Below are 27,603 nucleotides of genomic sequence, written 5' to 3' on the forward strand. Positions count from 1 at the left end.
TGCTGTGAAGACCATCGTCCAAGCAGCAGCGTACTAGCTAGATTTGACGGCTGAACTCACGATCTGAAGAGAGGCTTTATTTATCCTTTTAACAATTATTGTCTTACGTCTATCGTGGTAAGTTGAGCATTTGCTTATATTTAGTTACATTTGCTTGCCTGCAACAAGTAGATATCATCTATCGTAATTTTTCTTTTTTTATTTAAATTGGACAAAAACAATAAGTAACAAATTTTTACAACTACGAATAGTGTGGGGAGGGGATCCCCCCCTAGTAATATTAATACTCAAATTCTTGATAATATGGAAGTTGATAGAAAGGATAGAACGAAAACAGATAGGAATTCGGTCATGACGGACTTGAATTAAAAGTAAGTATAAACGCCTATGGCCCGTATGTAGTATATTTGGAATCTACAGATGCTGTTGGTTATAATATTGGCAGATTTAACAATATTAAGATTGCGAGAGAAATATTTAATTTAAATTTAACTGATATAAAAAAAATTAACAATAAAGGCTTAAATAGAATATCAATTGAATTTACCAACTATCAATCAGCAAATAATATAATATCAAATAGAGCATTAATAGATAAAGGTTATAAAATGTTTATCCCGTTTAATTTTGTTACGTGTAAGGGTATTGTTAGACACATTGATTCGGATATAAGTGAGGAAGAGCTATTAAAATATTGTAAAACCAATAGTGGTGTAGAAGTTATTAATATTAAACGGCTAAATAGAAAGGTCATGAAAAACTCAGTGCTTTCATATGAGCCAACTGGAACAGTGCTATTTACTTTCAAAGGAATATTAATGCCAAAATATATCAACTTATATAGATTGGAATACCAAGTCAATGTATATATACCTCCAGTTACACAATGTTATCGATGTTTGCGATACGGTCACACCAAAAATAACTGCAAAGGCAAAGAAATGTGCTTTAACTGTGGCGAAAATGAAAAACATATACAAGAAGGGGAAGGTTTTAGTTGCACAACGCAATGTTATTACTGTAAAGAAAATCATAAGTCGATTTCCAAAATATGTCCAGAATATACAAGACAGAAAAACATAAAAGAACTGATGGCCCTGGAGAACATAACTTTTTACGATGCCAATGAAACAATAAAAAGAACATATGGACAAAAAGGAGATTACTACCTCAACAAAAACGATTTCCCAGAATTAAGAAATAGAGTACAAAGGGAAGAAACCCAAAAAAATATTTTGCCCACGGAAAGAAGGACTCAAAACTTCCAAAATAAAATAAAAAGATCGTATCAAGAAGTAGTTTCAGAAAACACTTCAAAAAAAAGAATAATTCACAAAACACAAAATAAAAAAGATATCGACGAATGTTTATATTTTCCTAATGGCAGACCAAAGCAAGATCAGACAAACTTACCGTCGACTTCGACACAAATTCATCCGCGAACTTCCAAAGAGACAGAGCCTTTTAGTGCATTTCATAGCTACGAAAATGATCCTCAAGATTTAGAGTTGTCTGAATGCTTAAACCATGTGGCAAGCATTTCAACAGCAAACAAAATAAAAATTAGAAATTTTTTGTTTTCTCATTTAAATTATGATTCAAGGTTAGACAGATTAGACATAGATCATTTATCAGATTCGTAGTTCACAAGAAATAAAAAAAAAATTATAAAAATAAATAATTAAATAAATAATGAAAAATCCAACAATTAATCTCAAAATAATACAATGGAATTTACGGCATTAAATCAAATCGTGACAATTTAGTGGCACTTATTCATAAAGAATCTCCAGATATTATCCTTATTAGTGAAACTTGGTTAAAGACTAATTATAATTTTTCTTTGGCCTCTTATAATATAGTACGTCAAGATAGACTTGACGGTTTTGGCGGGGTAGCAACGTGCATTAAAAAATTTAATTCGGACACGACACAATTCATTATTATACAAATAGCTGATTTTTATATAATCAATTTTTACGTAAATTCGGATAAAAATTTATCTCCTGAACTTTTTAAAGACATGTTACAAGGGCTGAACTTGAATAAAATAATTATTTAGATGATATAGCATATCCCATGTATAAAAACTTACCAACAGAAGCGAGAAATTCGATAATAAATATTTACAATAAATGTCTATTTGAGGGGATCGTCCCAGATTCATGGAAAAAGTATAATATTATAAATATATTAAAGCCAAATAAAAACCCGCTTCTAGCGGAAAGTTATAGACCAATAATGCTGTCATCTTGTGGAAGTAAAATACTTGAAATTATGATCAAATATCCAATCAAATATGAACGCTGCTGGCGGAGGCCTCAATGCTGGATTTGGACAGCAGGAGAAAAATTCTAGCAACCAATTTTGTGGGAAAAGTAATAACATTGGAAAACCACTCTCTTATAAAATTATTATTTCAAACTAGGGGAAAAATATTAACACTTCCAACATATACAAATAGAAACAAGGTACCATATTTGATTGCTGCGTTAGGAGAATTTCAGCCTTATTATAATAAATTATATAAAAGCGCTAATTTTCCTTGCTTTGAAGTTGATTTTGACATCTTGAATAATCCCATAAAAATTTTTGATTGTTATATTAAGAAAAGTGATTTTTCCATTGTACAAGACTTCAAGTCGGTAACTGAAAAAATTAAGTCTACACATGTGTTTATTTACACGGATGCATCAAAAAGGGGTAAGAGAACTGGGTTTGGTATATCTATTCCTGAAATTCATTTTAAATTTTCTTCGCGCCTTCCAGACTCGTTAAGTATTTGTAAAGCAGAAACTATTGCAATACATGATGCGGTAATATTCGCAATACAAAAGCATATAAATAAAGCAGTTATATTTTCGGATTCCAAAAGTGCCATTCAGAAAATCAATAAATATCTTTTAAAAGCGAAAGCCGATTATTGGACTCTAAGAACTAAAAGAATAATTTAGCTAGTTTGGCTAATGTAAATGGGTTTGACATAATCCTGGATTCCGGGGCACGCGAATATCCAAAGCCGCGTATAAATATGTCGAGGCAAGTACGAGACAAACCCGAAACGAGTATGAAACGAGGCTATAGCAAATTCTTTCCAAAAGGCGTACTAATATGCCGAGACGAGGACGAGACGAGTCAACCTCAAGCGGAATTCGTCATATTATAGCCTCGAGCCGAGCGATTTAGCCTCGAGCAGAGTCCCTGCCCAGTCGAACGGCGTTGTCTCGCGGCTATCCATTTTCAGTGGAGCCTTTGGCGAACCCACAAAATTCTTCATAGGGCTGTGCGATACTGAGGCAGTATCGATATTTTGGTATCGGTTGTATTGAATATAAAGTATCGATACTTTAAAATATTGATAAATATATTAAAGTATTATTCGATACCATTCAATATTTTAAAAAATTAATTAATAAATTTAAGTATAATGTGTTTTTTAATTGGATTAGGATCGAAAAAAATCAACAGAAGTCCTTTGTTTTAAATTTGTCGACGTTTCGCAAAATTTATTTGCATCTTCAGGACACTACAAAGTTAAGAGAGCAAAATACAATCAAAAAATTTTAAAAATTTAACAAACAACTTAAAACACATATCAGTGGAATTCCACACATACACAATTGGTAAAACTACCCTAATGTTAACAATTAAATAAAATATATGTATATGTTATAAACTTAAGATCGCTTGTAAATAAAAATAATAAGGGATAGGGCCAGAATATAATCAGGATATTTTCTTATTCGCATTTAACGAAAAAAATCGACGATGGTGGCACTGTTTTATACAAAAAACTACCCGGATCAGAACTAAATCAGTCATCAAACGATCTCAAATTACTAAAAGCACTTGGAAGAAAATGATAAAACACTTAACCTAGGGTTGGCAACTTTGAAAATAAAAAATAGGGGCGAGAGGATAAAAAAAGGCACAGGCGAAACATTTTTGAAACGTCGCTCAAATGTCGAGAATTTACCAAAAAGTTATATAAACGGTATGCGATAAATATTTAAAATACACAAAAATATTTATACTCAAAACTTATTAAAATAAAGCAAACCATTGTCAACAAACTTTTTTTCAAGACATAAACTAACAGTAAGTAAACATAAAATTACATAAAAGACACAGATTAACAATTCTTTAAAGCATTGTGGCGATAAACGAATATTTTTTAGATTTTGAAGTTGGTATGTAACAAAGTTTTCAATACGTGAGAGAAAAGAGGACAATCAGATCAAAAAGAGGACTGTTTCTGGAATAGAGGACGGTTGGGAACCCTATTTTAACGGGCGCTCCGTTCCATCTGAAAGCGCTGTAAGATAAGACCTAATTCGACTTTATTTATTTAAAAAATTAGAAATTTAAGTAATTAAGATTTAAATTATTAATTTAAATCTACATTTAAATGCCAATAACTAACCTGGAACATATATTGTAAATAATATATCTGCATTTCTTCATTTCTAAAGTTGTATATTTTTTCAAGGTATTCAATTCGCCACATTATTATTCTATGGCTTTCCATCATTGCAGCACGCTTATTAATAATTTTTAAAATATTATTATGTATATAATTTTAAATCTAATTCCCAGTTTTTTAAACCTTCGCCGTAATGTGCTTTCTGAACAGGGTTTTTTTAAAGCTCGGAGAGTTTTTTTTTAATTATTTCTATGGCGGGAACTTTATTATTTTCATATTTGCCATAAATTAAGTTTCTTAGTAGTCTGGATAGTTCAAATTTCTGGATTTTTCTATATCGAATCGTTCCTTTCTTTGTGGATTCCCTTTATTTATGAGAGTACCGTAAGAAACTTCTGAGAGCATGGCCACCTTTTTCAACAGACTCGATTTGCCTCTCTTATCTTCGATGTATCCTATATGTAAAGAAGCTTGTTTTACATCTTTAATTCCGTTCAGCAGAAATAGCGCATAATTTACGTTTGAGCCGTTAATAACTCGACGAAAAGTTCATTACGTTTATTCATTTTTCATAAAATTTTCATGTTTTTATAAAGGAAATCACTAATAAATCTTTGTATATGAGATTTACCTACTTTGGCGAACTTACCTATACTATTTTAGAGAAGACAAAATTGCATCTTTCTAGCTAGGATGCATTATTAACATTATTACAAATAAAGGAAAGAATATTTATTTTTATATAAAAATGGGATGTGGAAAGTGGAATCCGTGCCCCTTGAGACTCGAAGCAATTGTTCCGCGGAGCCGCGGTGTATACGCCACTGGTTAAATAGACGCCCCAATCCTTTTGATGGTTCGCCAAAGGCTCCGGAAAAAACGGAGACAACGCCGTCCGGCTGGGCATAGGCTCGGCTCGAAGCTCAGACCCCGTCCCAATATGACGAGTCAACCTCAAATCCGCTTGAGGTTGACTCGTCTCGGGTGTCTCTCGCACTCGTCTCGACATATTTATACGCAGCTCAAGGAAACTCAGAAGCTGACTTGTTGGCAAACATTGGGAAAGATCTTAATGTGCCAAAAAGTATGCTCTTGGATTCAGTTGATATTTGTAATGTTATTAAAGATAAGATTTTTAATGAATTTAAAGAAAAATGGATAGTCAATATAAAAAACCAACAGTATCAATACTTCAAATCACAGGTTACTTTTCCAACAAAAAAATGGTTCTCAGGCCTTCCATTCATGGATAGGAGGCATATTACAACTGTTATTAGAATGAGAATGGGCCATTGTTGTACAAAAAAACATTTACATAAGATAAAAGCGATAGAAGACCCACGTTGTGAATGTGGTACAGTTGAAGATCTTAATCATATATTTTTTGAATGTCCTATCAATTTCATTCCTACTATGGATTTGTATGGGAAATTTATTAACATGAAATTCGATGCTCCCATAACTATTTTTTCTATCTTACAGAAGCCAAATGAAGGTTTGGTCAATTTGATTTTGTCCTTTTTGAATATTAATAAAATAAAATTGTAATGCTCAGCTTTTCACCTATTAATGTTTTAGCAGCTTTGAAGCTTCCCGATCTAGTAGAATATGTGATGTCATTTCAACCATTCTCCCATTGTTCCTATGTTGTGTTCGTCAATACTAACCTAGCTTTTACAGATCCATAGATCATCCGAAACAATGGTTTCTTCACAGCACTTATAATCCAATAGAACAAGTTGATAGTCTGTTAATTAGGAAAGAATTCCAGAATTGTAAAAGAATAGATGGCCCCAATATGGTGGACAGCCAGACAACATTGAGGTCATCATAAAATTGAGCTGGCAATTGCCCAGTAGCAAAGCCAAATCCGAGACAGACAAGACAAGACAAAATATGTACCACTTATTGTAACTTTTAACCTCAAAATTTCATTCAAATCACTAAAAGTACTTGGAAGAAAATTATAATAAATCGAAAGATTATTAAGACTTTAACACCCTGTAGCTAATGAAACAAAGCAGGATCGGACCTATGTTGAAATGAAAATTAAGTCTTATTTTTACGTGAGCAATCTCCCACGAGAGATGGCACATGTTTTTGAAACACCCTGTATAATAATTTTAGTTTAGCGGTAATAAAATCATATTATATGTATACGATTATAATGATATCGATATTACTAATATAGGACCATATTACAAATGCATATTATATTCTAATCGGTATAGTAGTACAAAAGAATTACATAGGGTAGTGAGGCAAAATTATTACTAAAAACCGGACATTATAATAATGTATATTACAATTATTATTGTAATATACATTTGAGTAATGGCAATATACATTTATTACCATGGAAAATTAAATAAATATACAATATAATAATTAGTGTCTCATCATAACAATTCAATTTTTCATCAATATAATTAATTTATGGACAAAAATTTCCATTTTAAAAACATAGTAAGTTGAAAACAAGTAGGTACGTAAAACAAAATACCTACCTACTTAAAAACATAAATATGTCAAATTTACTGTTTATTTCTTTTATATTTTTTCAGGAGAGGCCAGTTTTTAGTAACAAACAAGTAATTAATTTACCAAAAAAGAATTTCAAAGTATTATATAATAAAAGTGTTACAAAAATAAATTAAAATCTATAGGAAAATAAATGGCCAATACAATATTATATGTGGCTAATCCAATAAAATCGGTCATAGTGGCCTTTCAAATAAAGGTGATTGATGAAAATGATAAATAATTAGCATATCATTTTTAGTTTGATGATATCAGATATGAAATCATCATGATTTTAATAATTAATTTTCAAAACGTTCCTTAATGATATTTTATCTGGGTTCTACCGTCTACGAGTACAGGGTATCCTATTTTCGTGTTTGTTTACAGGGTTCGTCGTTTATTAGTAGATATATACAAAGATACGGGGGGATTTTCACATCACTGTTCTATTTTTTATGAATGTAAAGTTGCTATACACACATAAATTTGTCCTAGCCCTCTTATTTTCTGAAATATAGAGCGAATTTGAAAAGTTTGCAATTTTCCACCCCCTTCGTGCATCTTGATTATCATAAAACTTATCGAAAAGGTGAAAACTGAATTCCGTAGAGCTTTTCACGTAAAATCCAGTGGTCGAATATATTTCTGCTGAGAGCTGGCATTCTTGAAATATAACCCAAACTTATTTTTTTTTATTGGGATACCCTGTATATTATTTTATTATTGTATATATGTCTTGTTATGAACTTTCTAAATATGTATTTCTATTCTACTTTTCACACACACACATGAATAACAATATCTTTTAGTGGAGTGATTAATGTGAAACCTTCTGTATTGTGTTTTATAGATAAAATACTAAAATGTTTACCCATTTTTTTTCGTTGCTTTTAATTTTTTATTTTAGTAATTTTAGTAAATTCTTAATTATTTCCTTCTTAATATTTTGATTTTTTTTAATTCTTTTTCTAAGTAAATTTATTGAAATAAATAAATCTAATGCATAAGCTATACCTATTACCTATTGTGCTTATATTCTAGTCATTGAAATTTTGATTGAAATCGAATTATACAGGGTGGCGCGTCATATACGACGCGGTTTTTGCAAGGAGAACAAAAGTTTATATTGAAGTGAAATTTTGTGAGCTTATGTAAGTCAATTTAAAGCATTTTCTAAAATTATGAGTTCTACAGGGTACATGGTGTCCCCTAAAAAGTTACACATCAAAGTTATGTTTTTGTAATGGAACACTCTATATATTAATTGATTTGTGGATTCTAGTAAAAAATAAAGGTTTGTTTCATTAGAAAAGCATATGACTAAAATGTATAGTTTTTGAAATACAGCAGGAAAAATGGGCACCTTAAAACTTTGATGTATTTTAACCTTTCCGGGACCGTGCAGGGTATTTTAGGTACCCCAGATGCGTTTTTTCTTTAATAACTTTTCCAATTTTTATTTCTCACTTTTTTCCTATCAGGTAATCCTAGAGTATATATTACAAAACCCTTTTTTAACAAAAATATCCAAATATTTTTTTTATTTTCCGCGAAAAACTGAAATTTACTGCCTGGGGTACCTCGGTTACCCCGCACGGCCTTCGGTGATTCGAAATCCTACACGCACTATTCATGTTTTTTCGTGTTGGTGACTTTGTATGAAGACGGAAACAAGTTCTACATTCAGTTTAGTGTTGGTATTTACTATTATGTAGTAAGTTAGTATGTGTATTTATTGGAAAATGGCGCAAAATGAATATACTGATGATGGGCTAACAAAAAGAGATTCATGCCGAATTCGCTTAGAGAGCTGCGAAGAGCAATCCTTCAGCACAAGGACTTGTACTTCTAAACGTTCTAAGAAGGAAATAAAATAGTAGCAAGTTTCACAAAACTGTAAAATCAGCAATAAATGTATTTCTTGTCGAAAGCACAGTTCCTATAAATCCTGCTAAAGAGATTCAACCCAATTCAAACCGAAGATGTGGCTTTTGCGCCAGATCACGTAAGAAAAAAAAACAAAAATATTATGTAATACATGCAAAAACCCCATTTTTAATATTCTCGGCAAAGAATGTAAAACGTTTTTAAAAAAATTAATGTGTAGAAAACTAATAATAGTTTAGTTTTAAAATTAAATGTTTTTTATATTAAACAAATACAAAATATTTAAATTATTGTCGTTTTATTATTAAACTTTACAAATAATTATTAATAATTTACCTGAGTGACAAAATGTTAATAGTTTTTGAGATATTTCAGTGGGGTATCATAGTTACCCCACACGGCCTGAAACGTAACTTTTTGTAGCACGGTCCCGGAAAGGTTAAAGAGAGGTTAATATATTTTATTTTAATGGGCCGATTTTAATGATTTTTTAAGCAGTGTGTTGCCAAATTATTTGACTTTTTAGTATTTTTTTCTAAATTAAAAATGAAACTCCCCATCTGTTTTAATTATACGAGGGAAAACAAAATGTTGATATTTTGGTGAAAGTTTGACCAACACCCTGTGAAATATGTTAAAAGAGCAAGAAATTTAAAAATCATTTTATTATCTAGGTACATCCTTTCTCGATGGTTTGTTTTTTGGTTCATCTCATTAGCTTTATTTTTGTTGGAAATATTCGGTTTTAATGAAGGCACTAACATTTTTTCGTAATTTTTACATTATGACCATGCGTTTGCTTTTGGGCCTAGTCAACACATCTAGTAAGTTCTAGTCCCGAAGCAGGCCTTCTTGACATAAGATTTGCATTTCATTTAATCTTCTTCTTGTAGTCCCTTAATTAATATGTACGGTCCTTAAGTGCAATTCATTGTCAATTTGAAAAGCTGGCAAACGGCGGTTTCTTAGCGATAAACTTACAATAAGTCGATCATCTCGATTAGAAGTTCTCATACGAAGGTTCCTAGACGTCTAGATTGGCGTCCTCATGGACGTGGTCATAATTCAAAGACCATTTAGTATACTCTATGGTATTAAGATATTTTTGGAACCGGAATTATATAGCAAGTTCACTGAACTCAAATAAATAAATGATATATATTTGACTCAGCCTGTATATCTATAAAAATATTTTTGAAATGTGAACTACCATTAAGCATATATTTTTTAAAAGGTTTGGAGTGAAAATTTCAAATAGAAATCCTAATACAGAGCTTTTCCGGAATACGGAGCCATCTTGTATGTATGCATTTGTATATGTGTGTTTAATACTAAAGTGAAAGCAACGAATTTAAATGGGTAAACTTTGTAATATATCTTATTAACCATACAATGCAAAAAGTTTTATAAAAATTCGTTCACAGTAAATGAATTCCGAGGTTTGTATCCCATAAGGGCTTAAAGCACTCCACTATTTTTAAACTAGGCTGATTCATGTTAAAAGTTATACCGGGTGGTGCATCGGCGTTGGAAACAGGAAATCCCATGCAAATTTTGGAGTGTCCAAATATTGCTCCCCTGTTGATTTTTGCAGCGAAGTCGTAAATAGATTTATTAAAGGTTGTAAAAAATATGCTTAATACACATGTCAAATTTGAACAATTTTGGACAAGCCGTTTTTAACTAATTTAAGAAAAACTGCATTTATTTTTAAATTGGGATATAATATATAAATAATAAAAAATGGATATGTCCTCTATTATATATAGATTCGGGACAACACCGGTATCAGGTCTAAGGAGAGATCAAGTTAAAAAAGTAGGGGGTTCCTTACAAACCTCGTTAGTACAAATTTCCATGGATATATTTAATGAAAAATATATATTTTTTTTTAAAAATACCTATTTTCATACACACTCCTAATAATAATTTAATATCATATAAATTGACATAAAAGTTAATCTTTGTTACATTAAGAAATAAAATAAAAGATAAAGACGTCTTCAAATAAAATCATAATATTGTTTCATTTCAGTTGATATTTAGTTGGGAAATCAGTCGTGCTATGAGGTCGCAGTATTTAATTCTATTCACTTGATTAATGTTATTTTCAACAGTAAAAACCTCATTATAGTAGTGTAGTGGCGTGTTTTAGTTAACTAAAATGTATTTTAGTGTACGCAAACTAGTTAGTGCTTATAGTATAAAAAATACAAAGTGTTTTTGTCGATTTTACCAAACGGATAATGTATTTGGCTATAAAAAGAAACCTTTAAATGAATTCAACGGTATGCGTATAAAATAAGTTAATTTCAGGAAATTATTCAAATATTAATAAACAAATTTTAATAAACAGTTGTTATTATAAAATATATAAAGGTGATGTGTTTCATATTTCCTATCTTTCATGGATGTTGGTTTTTTAGTTCAATTTAATATTGTTATGTTACAATTGACTGACAATTGTGTATGTACTAGATATTATTGATAATCATATTATTAGTCAAACTATACAGGGTGTTCCTCAATGACATACTAATCTTTAAGAGGGCAATTATTGGACCTATTTTAAGAGAAAAACTTTTTATGAATGTAGATCCTCAATATCTTATATTGGTAAAAATTTCAAAAAAAGAAATGTTTTCATAATAACTCTGATTTTATTATAGACATTTTTATGAAACTTGATACACGTCTTCTATATGTATATCAAAAATCAAAATACCTTTTTTGATGCATACGGTGGCGCCTCTCATACGCCGCGGAAGCACAAGCGGAAGCTCCTAGGAGAACGACAGTTTGTATTGAAATGACATTTTGTGAGCATATGTAGGTTAATTCAGAGGATTTTTTAAAAATATAGAGAGTTCTACACGGTGTCCCCAAAAAAGTTACATATCAAAGTTGTGTTTTTTGTAATGAAACACCCTATATTATATTAATTGATTTTCGGATTCTGGGAGAAAAATAAAGGTGAGTTTTATAAGAGAAGTATATGACTAAAATGTAAGGTTGTTAACATATTTAACATTTTCTAGAAATAATAAAGAACAATAATTTTTAAATTACAATTAAAAGCTACCTAAATTGGAATTTACCCGGTATAACCAAATATGTAGTTAAATTAATTATTATACTTTAAATCAAATTAAAACTTGATCCAAAAAGTTATACAGGGTGAGAAAAAATTAATATTGAACATTGGTCACCTTCAAAAGTATTTTACTCTTTTATTTTAAATGGAACACCCAGAATATTATTCCGATATTCAATGGAGAATTCATGTCTCTTCAAAATACTATTAAGGTTGCCTACCCCACAAACAAAGATTCTTAGATATTTTCATTTACATGATTTGATCTGAGCCATAGACTTAAATGATCTGAGCAGATCTTTATTATTTGATAAAATCATAATCATAAAAAAAATAATAAAAAAAGTAGCTGTGATAAGTGTGATACGTCTGACGTTACTTATACATAATTGTCTAATTAGTCCAACTTGAACAACTAATTATCATTTTGTGTCAGTTAAAACAAAACTTATTGTCGCCAACATGAGAGAAATTATTGTAGCTGCTTTTCGAGGTAGAACCCTACATAATGCCTTTTAAAATGAAAAGATCCTTTTGAAAAGACAATCATTTTACGCAGTTAACAGGAAAGGAAGAATTTTGAGCATTTGATTTCATCTAGGTAATTTTTGTCACATAATAATAGGTTTATATCTAGTTTTAATTCTGTAATAATTAAAATATGTTTTATTATATAATATTTTTTATTACCGTTGAGTATTTTACTCTACAATATTTAATTTTTGTTGAATTAACAAAAAGTATATCACAGCTACCTAATTTTTTTCGAATAATAAAGATCTACTGACGCAAAATCATAAAAATTAAGATATCTAGTAAAATCTTTGTCTGAGGGGTAGGCAACCTTAATAATATTTTGAAGATATATAAATTCCTCATTGAACACCGGAATAATATACTGGGTGTTCCATTTAAAATAAAGGAGTAACTTCCTTTTAAAAGTGACTAATGTTCCATATTAATTTTGTCTCACCTAGTATAACTTTTCGGTTTAAATTTCAATTTGGTTTAACATTTAACACACAATAGTTAACTGTAATTAAATATCAGGCTATACAAGGTCAACTAAAATTTAGGTAGCTGTTATCAAAATGTGAAATATGTCAAAATCCTTAGATATTAGGTATTTTATTTGCAATTATACATTATATTCTGTTATTTAATAAAACTCACCGTTATTTTTTTCCTAGAATCCAAAAATCAATTAATATACAGGGTGGTCCGAACTGTATTCCGGAAACTTCGGTAGCATATTCTGCAGATTAAAATAAGTAAAAAAGTTCGTATTAATGTATGTCCTGAAATGCTTAGTTTCGGAGATACAGGGTGTAGAAGTTTCATTTTTATTTCGAGATATTTTCCATTATATAATTGGAGTCTGGGAGTTTTTGGACATGAGAAATTTGATTTTCATGTCAATATGACTCCTACTTGTAGAGGGCGCCACCTGCACATGCTTTAACTGGTTTGAAGAGTAATAACTTTTCCTCCATACCTGTATAAAACTACTGAGTAAAAAAATATACATTTAAATTTTTTTTTACATATAAAACGTCTCTTGGAAAAAATCGCTACGAGCAGTGGTTCTCGAGATATTTGAAATTGAATTTATCAATACCTGTTATCATTGACAAATTAAACACGTTGACCAAATAGTTATTAGACTGAAATCTTAAATTTGAAATCTTTTTGTGTCAAAAGTTCAACAGAAACTGTTTTTTCATCATTTTTTCGCAGAAAAATTTATGATTAATTTAAAAAAATAAAAATTTATTATTTCAGTCAAATAACTCTATTTAACGTATGCTCATTTTTTGTCAATAATGACATGTATTGTCTATTTCCATTTTAAATATCTTAAGAACGGTTGCTCGTAGCGAGTTTTACCAAGAGACATTTTTTACGTAAAAAGTCATGGAAATGTATATTTTTTTAGTCAGTAGTTTTATACAGGTACGGACGAAAAGTTAATACTCTTAAAAACAGTCAAAACGCATGTAGGTGGTGCCCCCTACAAATAGGAGTCATTTTAACATCAAAATCAAATTTCTCGTGTCACAAAACTCCCAGACACCAATTTTCATCCAAATACTAACGTTACTTCAGAAATTATTTGGAAAAAATCGAAATAAAAATGAAACTTCTACACCCTGTATCTCCGAAACTAAGTATTTTAGAACATACATTTATACGAACTTTTTACATTTATACGAACTTTTTACTTATTTTTATCTGCAGAATATGCTGCCGAAGTTTCCGGAATACAGTTCGAACCACCCTGTATAGGGTGTTCGATTAGAAAAAAAACAACTTTGATGTGTAACTTTTTTGGGGACACCCTGTATAATTCTATATGTTTTTATAAAATGCTTTCAGTTAACCTACATATTATGCTGCCAAAATTTAATTTCGATATAAACTACCGTTCTTCTTGGAGCTTCCGCGGCGTATGAGGGGCGCCACCCTGTACAAACAATTTTATTAATTTCAACCAGTGTCGTCCACGCGGGTTTTACATTGAATATTTTAGAAGCAAAAATTGGTACACCACTGACTTTTCTTAAAATAGGTAAAAATAATTTTCAAAATCTCCATTCATTTTTAAACAATTTTTAACTTTTGATTTTTTTCGTCCGACGCATAGTTTTTGTTTAAAAAAAATAAAGTCAGTTTACTTCAGAGTCAAATTGCTGAAAATCTGATGCGCTGACTGTTGTGTGGAAATCGTTTCTGCATCGCCTGAAAAAAAGTTAAGAGATTAATAAAGGACAATACATTTTTTGTACATCAAGACATGCAAATGCATGTCTTGGAAGACATGTATCAAATATAACATCAGAGATATTTTGAAAAAAAAAATAGAAAATTTTACCCCCCTGTATCTGAAAAGTAAAGATGTTTAGGACATCCATTCATATGATTTTTTTTTCTTAGAATAGGTCCAAGAATCGCCCCTTAAATATTAGCATGTATTTAAAGAACACCCTGTATAGTAATGCTCCAAAAATACTCCTATACCGGGTGCGTCTCAAAAGTGGCTCACCCCTATAACTTTTTTATTTTTTCAAATTAAAAAACAAGATTTGGTATGTTAGTATGTGACATAAATTAGATTTGATTGACGGATTCAATTGTTTTTTGTCACTTCCTGTTTCACCGGAAATGACTACAACTTTTGATTTTTAAATGGCACCATCGGTATATTTCAACTTTATTCGATAAAAAATGACACTCTGAATATAATGACATATCATGTCAACTTTTGACATTTTCGTTTAAAAAAATTGTATTTTAAATTTCAATCTAGAGTGCCATGCCCATGATAAAAACACTAATTTTTAATCAACGAGCATTGGAAAAATAGATTTGATTGTCTAATCTTTTTAATGTCTTGTCCTGGCCGGTTAAAAGATGCCCAAATCGTATTTTTAATCATATCTCAATTTTTTCAAATGGAACGAGGGTAGCTCATTAGCATATTTGGAAAAAGCATTTTTTTGCGATTACTTAATTTGGTACCACACACTTGGTAATTCGATTCAAATTCTCGTTATAAATCGCATGTCACAATTTCAAATAAACCATATTCGAAAATGTCAAAAGTTGACATATGATATGTCATTGTATTCAGAGTTCAGAATGTCATTTTCTATCGAATAAGGTAAAAAAATACCGAGGGTGCCATTTAAAAGTCAAAAGTTTTAGTCAAGGCATTTCAACGAAAAACAATTGAATACGTCAATTTATGTCATATACTAACATACCAAATCTCGTTTTTTTATCTCAAAAAAATAAAAAAGTTATAGGGGTAAGCCATCACTTTTGAGACGCACCCGGTATATTAAATGAATAAAACGTTTTTTAAATAAGTGTTATTGAAAATTGAGTGAATTTAAGTTGAAAATATTGAAATAGGGAATTATAAAAAAATCTAATGAACGTTAAAATCACTTTTTCATATTCTTAAGTCACCGTATAATCGAAAAAACGATGTCAAGTTGGCTTCGAAATGTCGATCGATGACATATTATATTCCTCATGTATTATTACTTATATAATGACAACGATCTTCATTCCCAAACCATCTCTGATGTCGATCGTAATGTATTTTAGCCACTAGGGGCGCGAAATAATTCGCACATTGCACCTAAATTAATAACTAAAATAATTTTTATTATCAACAACTACAACTTCGTTTCCATAGTTACAGTGACAAGTTGATTTGGAAACATATTTTAGCCTGTTTAACAACATGTTTTGTACGGTATGATCGAAAAAAAAAACGGCGTCCAAGCTTGGAAATGAACGTTTTTTTCGATCATACGGTATTAAATTAGGCATGCTACTTAACTATATTAACAAATGCTTTAAAATATATTTTATATTTTGACTACTTTGGTGTTGGAACTTTTTTTCAGAAAAAAATCAATTCTCAATAACCAATAACCAAACCAAAAGACGCATTAGATCAATGACAAAAAATTCAAGGACAAATAACACCCGAGAGCAAACTGTGCCGATGTCACCAAACAGTGCCGTGGCACATATTTTTCTTAACCTATATGTTTGAAGCAATATTTATATTTTTTGATAATTGTTTTGACTACGCCTATGGTGTATCATACTAATTAATTACGAAAAAAACGTATTAAAATATTAACAAAAGGTACAAAACTAGTATCGACGTATAGCACATATCAAGTACATATAGATGTTAATTGAAATTTAAGAATAACTATCGAATTCAATAAGAAAACGCTAAATAGTTGGAGTGGACTGTTTATTTACCTATGAAACGTAACTCCTCGCTCTTTCTTATCTCTGCTGCTATATCTATCTATGCTATATCATATATATTATCAACGTGATTTACACTTGAAAGCTGAACAACTAAGCACCATTGTAATAAAGTTTATACAAAGTTTACTACACACAAACTATTAAAAATCGCTAAAATTGTCGCTGGTGGCCAAATGATGACTCATTGTTTGCCATCACAAGAATGGCCTCTAAGGTCACAAATTCTGCTGCAGCACGTATATGGGTAAAGAATATATATCCTTATATTCTTTAGTCATTGCATTAGATCTAAAAGTAATTATTTTATCCTAATATAATCTCAATTTCTACAGTATCCCAAAAAGTATTGGAGAAAAGATGTGAGTCAAGCAACTTGTACAGGCTGGTTAGTGCATACAGAAAATATGGACACAAATATGCTAAAGTTAATCCTGTATGTTTAGGAAAAACAAATTTGTAAGTTAAAAGTTAGAATTACGACATTATATTCTCCTTAGGGTCTATAAAAAGCTAAGATTTTAGGTACGGTGTTTATTAAATTCTGTTAAAATATCAATAATGTCTCTCAAAAACACATATAAACAAAGTGTGTATTATATTTCAGGAATGATCTTGAATTAGACATAAGGAAATATGGATTTAAGAATACAGACGAAGTAATATATACAGAAAGTATAGTAAATGGCATAGAGGAGTCTACAATACCACTAAGTGAACTTGTAAAGTTCTTGGACAAAGTTTACTGTAACTACACAAGTGCTGAATTTGAATATTTAGAGGTAGCAATAACATCATAATAATATATTTTTATTTGCGTAATGAGATGCTTTGTTTATTATCTATAGATATAAGAATAAAGTTAAATATTAAGCCTAACAATGGATTACTCTGTATATGTTTTGCATTAAAAATTTGTAGAATTATATAATATTTTTAGACTGAAGAAGAGCGTGAGTGGTTTGCATCTGAACTAGAAACTTCATTAAATTGGAAAATAGATGCCAATCAAAAGAAAGAGATTTTGAAAGACTTGATAAAGTCAGAGGCGTTCGATAATTTTTTGGCAAAGAAATTTTCAGGTGTTAAAAGATACGGTGGTGAAGGCGCAGAAAGTATGATGACAGTCCTTAGTGAATTATTTCAATCAGCAGCTAAAGGTTATTTTTTTTAAATAAATACTTTAAAAATTTTATTTATTTTGATAAGATTTTTTCTTAAAAGTTTTCAAAAATTGTTTAAATATGAAATATCAAATATTGTGTATATGTCTATATGTTGTAATATCAATACAACAGAAATAAGAAGAAATTTTATGTAACTATGTATTTCCAAATGTCCGTATGACCTTGAAATTTTATTTATTATTATCAACTTTACTTAATAATAAATATTTCACCCTCCCTCTAGTTTATTTAAATTATAATCTGTGTCGTTTTGATAAGTCCTATTATAAAAAATCATTACTAAATCTATTCTGGATTTTTGCCTAATATTGCTAACAGGTACTTTTACATACATTAGGCCACATTCCATTGGCGTATCGTTTTTTAAACTGTATAAAAAAATAAAAATGAATCACTTTTATTTTTTAGACAGTTTGGAGCATATTGTATTGGCAATGCCCCACAGAGGTCGTTTAAATCTTTTGACAGGTCTATTAAATTATCCACCTACCCAAATCTTCCATAAACTGAAAGGGAATGCTGATTTTCCAGAAAAATATCAATGTTCCGGAGATGTCTTGAGTCATTTAAGTAAGAATTACTAGGAACATAATTATTTTCATATTAAACATTATTTTTATTTTCTGTATTGTAGTTTCTTCAGCGGATCTGATATATCCTGATGATAGTTCTGTTCATGTATCTTTGATCTATAACCCTTCTCATTTAGAGGCTGTTAACCCTGTGTCCATGGGAAAAACCAGAGCAAAACAGCTAGCACTTAAAGATGGAGATTATGGAACACACAATGTATGGAGTGATAAAGTTTTAAATATACAGGTACGTGAGTGGTCTGAATATTTTCCAAAAAGAATGAGAAACCAGTAATAACAATAACTGAATCATTTTTTTTGTATTGTTTCTTCCTATTTTAATCTCATGGATCCGCCACTGTGTGTAAATTATTATTATTATTATGTGTTATCTGTGATTATAGTTGTTATTTTTCTTTAAAGCGGCCCATACATTATCAAACAAATTGCCCAACGAAGCGATGCGCAACGTTGCGTTGCACAACTGATTCAGCGGTCCATACACTATCAAACAAGTTGCGCAACAAAGCGATGCGCAACGTTCCGTTGCACAACTGCCTTACCCATGCACTTAGTAAAATTTTGATCAAACTTTTTATTAAAAGTTATGCATTGTTTGAGAAACAATCATGTCCGCAATTGCCATTGCGTCAATTATTATCGTATATACCCTAGATGATGTCGATGATACCAAAAAACGAAAAAGAAAACAAAGAATTTGGATGAAAGAACTAAAATATTGCACAACGAAGCGCAACACACACATACACTACACAACGCGTTGCGCAAACAGTCCTGTTGCACAAAAGAATTCAAATATTCTTGAAACTCATCAAACAATTGCGCAACGCATCAAACACTATCATACATTGGCAACTCGTTGCGCAACAGCCTGCGTTGCGCAATTTGTTTGATAATGTATGGGCCGCTTAAAAGACACATTTATTTTATTTTTCTGGAGACAACATAAGAAAAAGTACATAATATAATATGTTAATTGTTATTTACAAAAATAAAAAAAACATCAAATAAAGGTTCACGGTGATGCTGCTATAATCGGCCAAGGAGTAAATCAAGAATGTCTGGAGCTCAGTGGCGTGCCTCATTTCGAAATAGGGGGCAGCATTCACTTGGTGGTCAATAATCAAGTTGGTTTTACCACGCCGTCTGACAGAGGAAGATCGTCACGGTATTGCACAGATTTGGCCAAAATTATTTCAGCCCCTGTATTACACGTAAATGGTGACCATCCAGAGGTAACTAAAAATCTTTTTCCTAAAAAGTCTTAAATAAATATAAATAAAACCAAATACATCAAAACAGTTTCAAAAACTGTGGACGCACTAAAAAGTGCGTTTTAGATAATTAAGATTCATATATTAATTTTTACATAATAACTACATGTTTTTTAGGTCTTATATTTTTTAAAAATTCCAATCCTAATAATATATTTTTTCTAAATGTCAATAAAATATCAAAACATTTATTATTCTCTTATGTTCGATAAGGAATATGAAACATGTTACAGGAAGTATACAAAGCAACAAGAATAGCCTACCAGTACCAAAGGAAATTTCGGAAAGATATTTTTATTGATCTTAACTGCTTCAGAAGGTGGGGGCACAATGAAATGGATGATCCTACCTTTACCAACCCAGCCTTGTACTCTATCATCCACTCAAAAAGGTTAGTCCATCTATTTTTTTTAATGACTAAAGAATGCAAGGGCGGGCAACGCCCATAAACGGGCTGCAGCAGAATTTGTGACGTTAGACACCATTTTTTTGGTTGTAACGAATGAGTTATCAGCTGGTCATCAGCAATTTTAGCGATGTTTAATAGTTTTTGTGTAATGAACTTTGTATAAACTTTATTACAATGGTGATTAGTGGTTCAGCTTTCAAGTGGAAAAGCCGCAGCGATAAGAACGAGCCAAGAGTTACTTTTTATAGGAAAATAAACAGTCCCCTCCACCTTTTTAGCGTTTTCTTAGTTTTCTTATTGAATTCCATCATTATAATGTTGATATTATATGTACTTGATATGTGCTATACGTCGCCCGTCGATACTATAGTTTTGTACCTTTTGTTAACATTTTAATACGTTTTTTTTTTCATAATTAATTAGTATGATACCATCATACAATAATTAACTAGATAATATACCACCGCATGCACCATAGGCGTAGTAAAAACATTTATAAAAAAATATAAATATCTCTTAAGTTAAGAAAACTATGTGCCAACTGTCTGATGGTATGATAACAATTTGCTCTCGGGTGTTATTTGTCCTTGTATTGTTTAGTCATAGATTTTTTTACATACAGGTTGTTAACTCGACAGTTACTTATAGGGGAACAGAATGGCAACACTGCCTATTGAGAACGCATGTACTTATAGGGTTTTCTGCCGACTCGTCCCGTCGCGTCGTCTATCGACGAGCGGGCCGAGTTTGCCATATTTCAACCATAAAGCTCTTGCCGCGAGTAATCAACAAATTAACAACCTGTATGTATAATTTGTCCAAAACTAAAATGAATATCTCAAAAAAGGAATAGAGTTCAAAAAATACTACAAAAAAGTTATTTGATTTTTAAATGTTACTTTTGTCAGATCAGATATACTTACAATAATGAGAGATTGATATTAAAAATTAACGATTGTCTTTTTAAGATCAGTTCCTCAACTGTACAAAGCAAAATTGGAAGAAGAAAGAGTTATCAGTGAGCAAGAGTGTGAAGAAGTGTACAACGAACATTTTGATTGGTTAAATGAAGAACTGAAAGCTGTCGACCAATGGGAACCATACGTATGTATTATTATATTATCATTTTAGTCTAATATGTCAATATACACAGGGTGTTTATGACTTACGGGCATGTTTAAAATTATGCATTGTAGGATCCATATTTCAAGGATCACTGGAAAGATATTACCCAAGCAGAGGAGGCTGTAACAACATGGGATACAGGAATTAACGTTAATCATATGAGTTTCATAGGACAAAAATCTGTAAATGTGCCTGATAATTTTGTACGTAATCAATAGATACTAAAGCCAAAAAAAACATTTATAATATTAAGTTTCTATTACAATAAAAAAAACTAATAAAAAATTCAATGAAAAAAAATAATAGTGATAACAAAGTTAAAATATAGTAAATTACGTGCAATATAATTTATTTTACAGAAAATTCATCCTACAATTTTGAGAGGACATGTAACAAATAGACTTTCCAAAATAGCTAATGGTCAAGAAATTGATTGGTCCACAGCTGAAGCACTAGCACTAGGTTCACTACTTTTAGAAGGTATGTTCTGCATGCACAATTAATTATCTATTTACTATATAAAGCCATTTATGCTTTTACTTTTAGGCCATAATGTTAGAATAAGTGGGCAAGACATAGGGAGGGGTACTTTTTCCCAAAGACACGCCATGTTAGTTGACCAGCAGTCAAACAACATTTTCATACCACTGAATAACATGCACCCAAACCAAACAACATTTTTAGAACTAGCAAATAGTATTTTATCTGAAGAGGCGGTCTTGGGATACGAATATGGAATGAGCATAGAAAATCCGAATAACATCATTATTTGGGAAGCCCAATTTGGTGACTTTTTCAATGGGGCACAAATTATTTTCGATACTTTTATTAGTTCAGGAGAAGGTAAACTATAAGATATAGTAAAAAATGTCTATACCTATGTGGCGGATTCATCACTCCAATAAAATCCTATATGGGTATTTCGCCACTGTACCGCAAGAAAATCTACAAAAGTTTATCAAAAGTTTATCTTTCAAAAGTTTATCTCTTTCCGTCGTCGGAAGCAAAACAAAATACAAAGAATAAAGAAAAAAAATATTTAAAATATTTAAATTCAACTATTTGAGAACGCCTTACTTTTTTAAAACAGATACGTCTACAAGAAACCGTTGACGTTCTGTTAAAATGACATTTTTTAATTAATGTCATATAAACTTTCCGAAACGTTAAACGTTATTTTTCTCTTTGTTAGGCAAATTTGTATAACTGTAAACATAACTTCTGACAAGTAATGTCCGTTTAGGTTTAACGCCAGAAGTGTTTACAAAAAATAACTATTTTATTTTGTATTTTCTTGCAGTGTAGTGGCGAAATATTCTTATAGGATTTTTTTGGAGAGATATAAGATATAGGTCATAAAAAAGAGCAAATGTTATAAAAAACGCAACGGATAATTTTTTCAAATTTAAAAAGTTCAAACTGTTATTTTTTTTAACTTTTAGTCCTATTTTCATGATTTTTTTTGGCAAACTGTACATATCTGTGTCTATGTATAATGTGTCTATACTGTGTCTATATACTATATAATATACTGTGTGTCTATCAACTTTAATTAATAAACTCAGTTTTTTATAAATTTTATTATTTGGCATATTATACAGGGTAAATTGAAGGGTTGTTTTTTACCATAACTTTAAAACACCCTGTACAATAATTTTGCGAGTAACTTTTTCCTAAAACATTGTGTCTATATACTATATATATACTGTGTCTATCAACTTTAATAATTAATAAACTCAGTTTTTTGTAAACTTTATTATTTGGCTTGAAGTTGTTTTTTACCATAACTTTAAAATACCCTGTACAATAATTTTGTGAGTAACTTTTTCCTAAAACATTATTTTTCGATCAGAACCAAAAAATGTCTCCTGAGCATTTTGTTTTTTGACTCTTGTCAACACATGCCTTGGTTAATTTTTAAGAGCGAAATGAACTTGCCACCAACAATTTGCAATTTTTCAACTATCGTTACTTTATGATGTTATTTTTTAATATTACGAGGTGGACTATATTGATGTATGACTATATTGTCGTAATGTCAAATCGACACTTATTAGAACTCTATATGAAAATTTAAAAAATCTTAAAAAGTAACGATACAGGCTTGGTTTTAATAAATATTAATAACACTAACAAAACTAAAATATTTGTAGCAACTTCATTTTGCTCTTAAAAATTAACCAAAACATGTGTTAATATGAGTCAAAAAAACAAAACATTCAGGAAACATGGTTCTGGCCAAAAAATAATGTTTTAGGAATATTTAGCCACCAAATTATTGCACAGAGTGTAAAAAAGGTAAACTTAGGGTAAAAAATAACCCTTCTGTAAACCTGTATAATTTTGCTAAAAAATCAAAGAAATAGGGCTAAAAATTAAAAAGATTTTTTTTAAACTTAACCAAAAAATTTTCCGTTGCGTTTGTTGCATCTGAGCGTATTTTTTTCACTATTTCTGGAAGTAAACTCATATTATTAATACATAGTACCTTTGTAGCAAAATGGATAACACAAAGCGGTCTAACTGTGTTACTTCCTCATGGGTATGATGGTGCAGGACCGGAACACAGTTCTGCCAGAATAGAGAGATTTCTTCAAATGACTGATTCAAAAGAAGACAAAGTTGATGGCGAAACTGTCAATATGCAGGTGTGTCACCCTAGTACTCCGGCGCAGTACTTTCATTTACTAAGAAGACAAGTGAGTAATTTCTGTATTAGATTACAACTTAGCTTTAATAAAGCTTGTTATAGGGGGATTTAAATAATATATAAAAAGATAATTCTACATTAATTCCATTTCATAGAGATATTAAAAAAATTATCAATAGTCAACTAATTCGGTTACTGATAAATATAAATAATCACTTATTATGCTTAATTTGTACAGGGTGTTTTAAAAAACATGTGCCATCTCTTGTGGGGAGATTCCTCTCGTAAAAATAAGATTTATTTTCCATATTAACGTAGGTCCGATTCTGCTTTGTGTCGTAGCTACAGGGGGTTAGAGTATTTTTTTCGATTTATTATAATTTTCTCCCAAGTGCTTTTAGCGATTCGAATGAAATTTTGAGGGTATAAGTTACTAAAGTGCGATATATTTTAATGCTAAAAATTTTTCGAAATATTCACCAGGGACATGCATATAGGTTATAACTGGAATATTTTTCTACAAAGAGTAGGTGCGCCACTGACTTTTTCTTTTTTTAACAAAATTTTGTAGACCGTTAAATGCTGATTAAAAGTTGTCTCTTGATATTTCATTGTCGATTTCGGTCCCCTTGATGAGATAAATGCAATTTAATTAATTTGTCTTAATCCAATTTAATATCTAGCAACCTTTAAAAAAATGTCATTAACTTGCCAAAATGATAAATAAGTACTCATTGATTCCTCATCAAAAAATATATCAAAAAATATAAAAAAAAAGTTACAGGATGTTAAAATTTTTCAAAAAAATTTTCAATTATTTTTATTAATAATTGTGATTAATAAAATTGCGTTTATCTCATCGAGGAGATCAAAATGGACAAAATATCAAGATACAACTTTTAATCGGCAATAAATGGCCTACAAACAGCGCGTCTGTCCGTTCTGTAGCTACGGGGTATCCGTGAGAGGGGAAACGATATTCTCTCAATGTTTTTCGTAAAAAATTAGAGGACGCGTCCCATCAATAAAAATTCGACAAATTTGCAAGTAGCCAATAAAATGAGTGGGTGGAGCGATTTGCGGTGACGTACTCGCCAAGTCGACGTATAAAATATATTGCTGTTTATTTAAATGTTTTTTGTCCGCATTCCTTTCATAGACACAGATCCAGCAGTGGCGCACGTTTTAGAAAAATATTTCAATCATAACCTATATGCACGTCCCTGGTGAATCTATGGACACTTTTGTTAGCAAAAAAATATGTAGCATTCATAGTGTCTTTTACCCTCTTTTATTCGAATCTCTACCCTTATATTCGAATCGCACTTGGAAAAAAAGCATTAAAAGCAAAAGAAAAACAATAAGAAAAAAATTGTAATTCATCGAAAAAAATAAGACTTTAATCTCATGTAGCTACGAAACAAAGCAGAATCAGAACTATGTTGATATGAAAAATAAATATTATTTTTCCAGTACATCTGCTGGATCTGTGTCTATGAAAGGAATGCGGACAAAAAACATTTAAATAAACCGCAATATATTTTATACGTCGATTTGACGAGTGCGTCACCGCAAATCGCTCCGCCCACTCATTTTATTGGCTACTTGCAAATTTGTTGAATTTTTATTGATGGGACGCGTCGTCTAATTTTTCACGAAAAACATCGAGAGAATATCGTTTCCCCTCTCACGGATACCCCGTAGCCCCAGAACGGACAGACGTACTGTACGTGAGGAATCACCCGACGAGAGATGTTTTCGAAACACCCTGCATATTTTCTAAATATTCATTTCAGATGATAAGACCATTTAGGAAGCCACTTATACTATTTACACCAAAAACATTATTAAGATCCGCAGACTGTGTATCGAATTTTACAGATATGGAAAAAGGAACACATTTTAAACCAATAATAGGCAAGTCATAATGAATAATTTTACGTCATATTAGAGTAGGGATGAACAAAATATATCGATTTCGAGAAATATCGATATTTTATCTAGTTATCTCAGCATCCAAATGATCTTCTAATTTAACATATTTTTCGTAGGCGATAATAAAGTTGTCCCTGCTAAAGTACAAAGAGTCCTGCTCACTTCAGGAAAACATTATTACACTTTAGATCAAGAAAGAGGCACTATAGGTGTAGACGATACGGCAATCTTAAGAATAGAGTCATTTTGCCCCTTCCCGACGTTAGAACTTATTAAGGAACTGTCAATATACCCCAACTCAAAAGGTATTAACCGTATTTATACTAACAAACTGTACACACACACAGGGCATATTTTATATGTAAAATTATATCGGGTGCGCCTCAAAAGTGACTCACCCATATAACTTTTTTATTTTTTTCAGATAAATAACAGAATTGGTATGTTAGTATATGACATAAATTAGGATTACATAATTGACTTATTCACCTGTTTTTATCACTTCCTGTTTCACCGGAAATGACCACAACAATATTTTTTAAATAGTACCCCCGGTATATTTCTATCTTATTGGATGGAAAACGGCACTCTGAATAGAATGACATATCGACACTTTCGCATATGATTTATTTGAAATTATAACATGGAGTTCATAACGACAAATTGACTCAAAATACCAAGTGTGTGGTACTAAATTATTCATTAAAAAATACTTTTACCAAATATGCTAATGAGCCACTCTTCCGTTTGAAAAAATTGAGATATGATATGAAAAACATTAGACGGTTAAACCTATTTTTCCAAGGCTCTCTGATTAAAAATTAGTTTTTTAAATACAGACTGTGTTTTAGCACTCTAGATTGAAATTTAAAATACTTTTATTTGCTATATTTGCTATAAAAAAATTATAGCAAAAATGTCTAAAGTTAACATATGATATGTCATTCTTCTCTAGAGTATCATTTTGTATCAAATAAAGTAGAAATATACCGAGGGTGCCATTTAAAAATCGTAAGTTGTAGTCACTTCCGGTGAAACAGGTAGTGAACAACAACAACTGAATAGTCAGTCAATTCTAATTTATATCATATACTAACATACCAAACCTCGTTTTTTTATCTGAAAAAATAAAAAAGTTATAGGAGTGAGCCACTTTTGAAACGCGCCCGGTATTGTGACTGAATTATCATCAGTCGCCATTTTCAAAGCAACTTGATACCGTTTTTTTCGGTCATGCGGTACTTATTTATTATATCTAGTAGTATTTTTTATAAATGTTGCAGTTTTTATATGGTGCCAAGAAGAACCACAAAATATGGGCGCTTGGGCATTCATCAAAAGAAGATTTGAAAATTTAATAGGACGGCCAGTAAGTTCAAATCGTTGTTCTCAAATTTGAAATCAAATAACAAATATTTAAAATATTTCTTTTTTCAGATTAAATTTTGTGGAAGACCTACATCAGCTACTCCAGCTGTGGGTGTAGGAAAAGTTCACCAGCAACAACATTCTGAAATTATCACTAAACCTTTTATTATGTAAAAAATAATTTTCATTTTTTACTGTATTTTATATTTTTTTACAATATTTACAAATACTAAATAAAAAATAAAATATATTATCAAAGGTAATTATTTAATTTTCTCTCTTATAATAAAATAAATTCGTATATTTGTCTTTATTGTAATTAAATAATTTTAAACATA

General features: G+C 30.6%; 2 protein-coding genes across 4 annotated transcripts in view; one reads left to right on the forward strand and one right to left on the reverse strand.

Moving 5' to 3' along the window:
• LOC115881186 (probable 2-oxoglutarate dehydrogenase E1 component DHKTD1 homolog, mitochondrial) lies at nucleotides 1-27,523 on the forward strand. 3 transcript variants are annotated; one of them, XM_030898592.1, is made up of 17 exons: nucleotides 1-117; nucleotides 17,060-17,183; nucleotides 17,332-17,506; nucleotides 17,665-17,884; nucleotides 18,320-18,481; nucleotides 18,546-18,730; nucleotides 19,518-19,739; nucleotides 20,012-20,169; nucleotides 21,156-21,291; nucleotides 21,384-21,515; nucleotides 21,672-21,792; nucleotides 21,859-22,155; nucleotides 23,809-24,011; nucleotides 25,759-25,879; nucleotides 26,014-26,202; nucleotides 27,181-27,266; nucleotides 27,335-27,439. In XM_030898592.1, exons 4-17 carry the CDS (start codon nucleotides 17,842-17,844, stop codon nucleotides 27,437-27,439), a joined length of 2,160 nt encoding a protein of 719 aa, XP_030754452.1. In that variant the 5' UTR covers nucleotides 1-117; nucleotides 17,060-17,183; nucleotides 17,332-17,506; nucleotides 17,665-17,841. The 3 variants fall into 3 exon arrangements, with proteins under 3 accessions (XP_030754452.1, XP_030754450.1, XP_030754451.1); XM_030898590.1 differs by lacking the exon at nucleotides 1-117 and adding an exon at nucleotides 10,744-11,121 and having other exon boundaries at nucleotides 27,335-27,523; XM_030898591.1 differs by lacking the exon at nucleotides 1-117 and adding an exon at nucleotides 10,744-11,121 and having other exon boundaries at nucleotides 27,181-27,270; nucleotides 27,335-27,418.
• The window catches only part of LOC115881185 (guanine nucleotide exchange factor subunit Rich), a 50,119-nt gene continuing 37,031 nt past the window's right edge, over nucleotides 14,516-27,603 (reverse strand). The window contains exon 21 of the mRNA XM_030898589.1: nucleotides 14,516-14,666. Coding sequence (XP_030754449.1) covers nucleotides 14,599-14,666 — 68 coding nt within the window. The 3' untranslated portion in view covers nucleotides 14,516-14,598. The remainder of the gene's footprint in view (nucleotides 14,667-27,603) is intronic.

This window comes from Sitophilus oryzae, unplaced genomic scaffold, assembly GCF_002938485.1.
Source record: "Sitophilus oryzae breed Bouriz unplaced genomic scaffold, Soryzae_2.0 scaffold_1701_pilon_pilon, whole genome shotgun sequence".
Lineage (NCBI taxonomy): Eukaryota > Metazoa > Arthropoda > Insecta > Coleoptera > Curculionidae > Sitophilus > Sitophilus oryzae.

What these genes read in the sequence shown, in the direction of transcription:
- LOC115881186 (XM_030898590.1), top strand. Translation starts at nt 10,998, where the DNA reads ATGTATTTTAGTGTACGCAAACTAGTTAGTGCTTATAGTATAAAAAAT. An exon ending in CTGAATTTGAATATTTAGAG is followed by an intron (nt 17,507 to 17,664) that starts GTAGCAATAACA and finishes TAATATTTTTAG; the next exon opens with ACTGAAGAAGAGCGTGAGTG. An exon ending in AGATGTCTTGAGTCATTTAA is followed by an intron (nt 18,482 to 18,545) that starts GTAAGAATTACT and finishes TCTGTATTGTAG; the next exon opens with TTTCTTCAGCGGATCTGATA.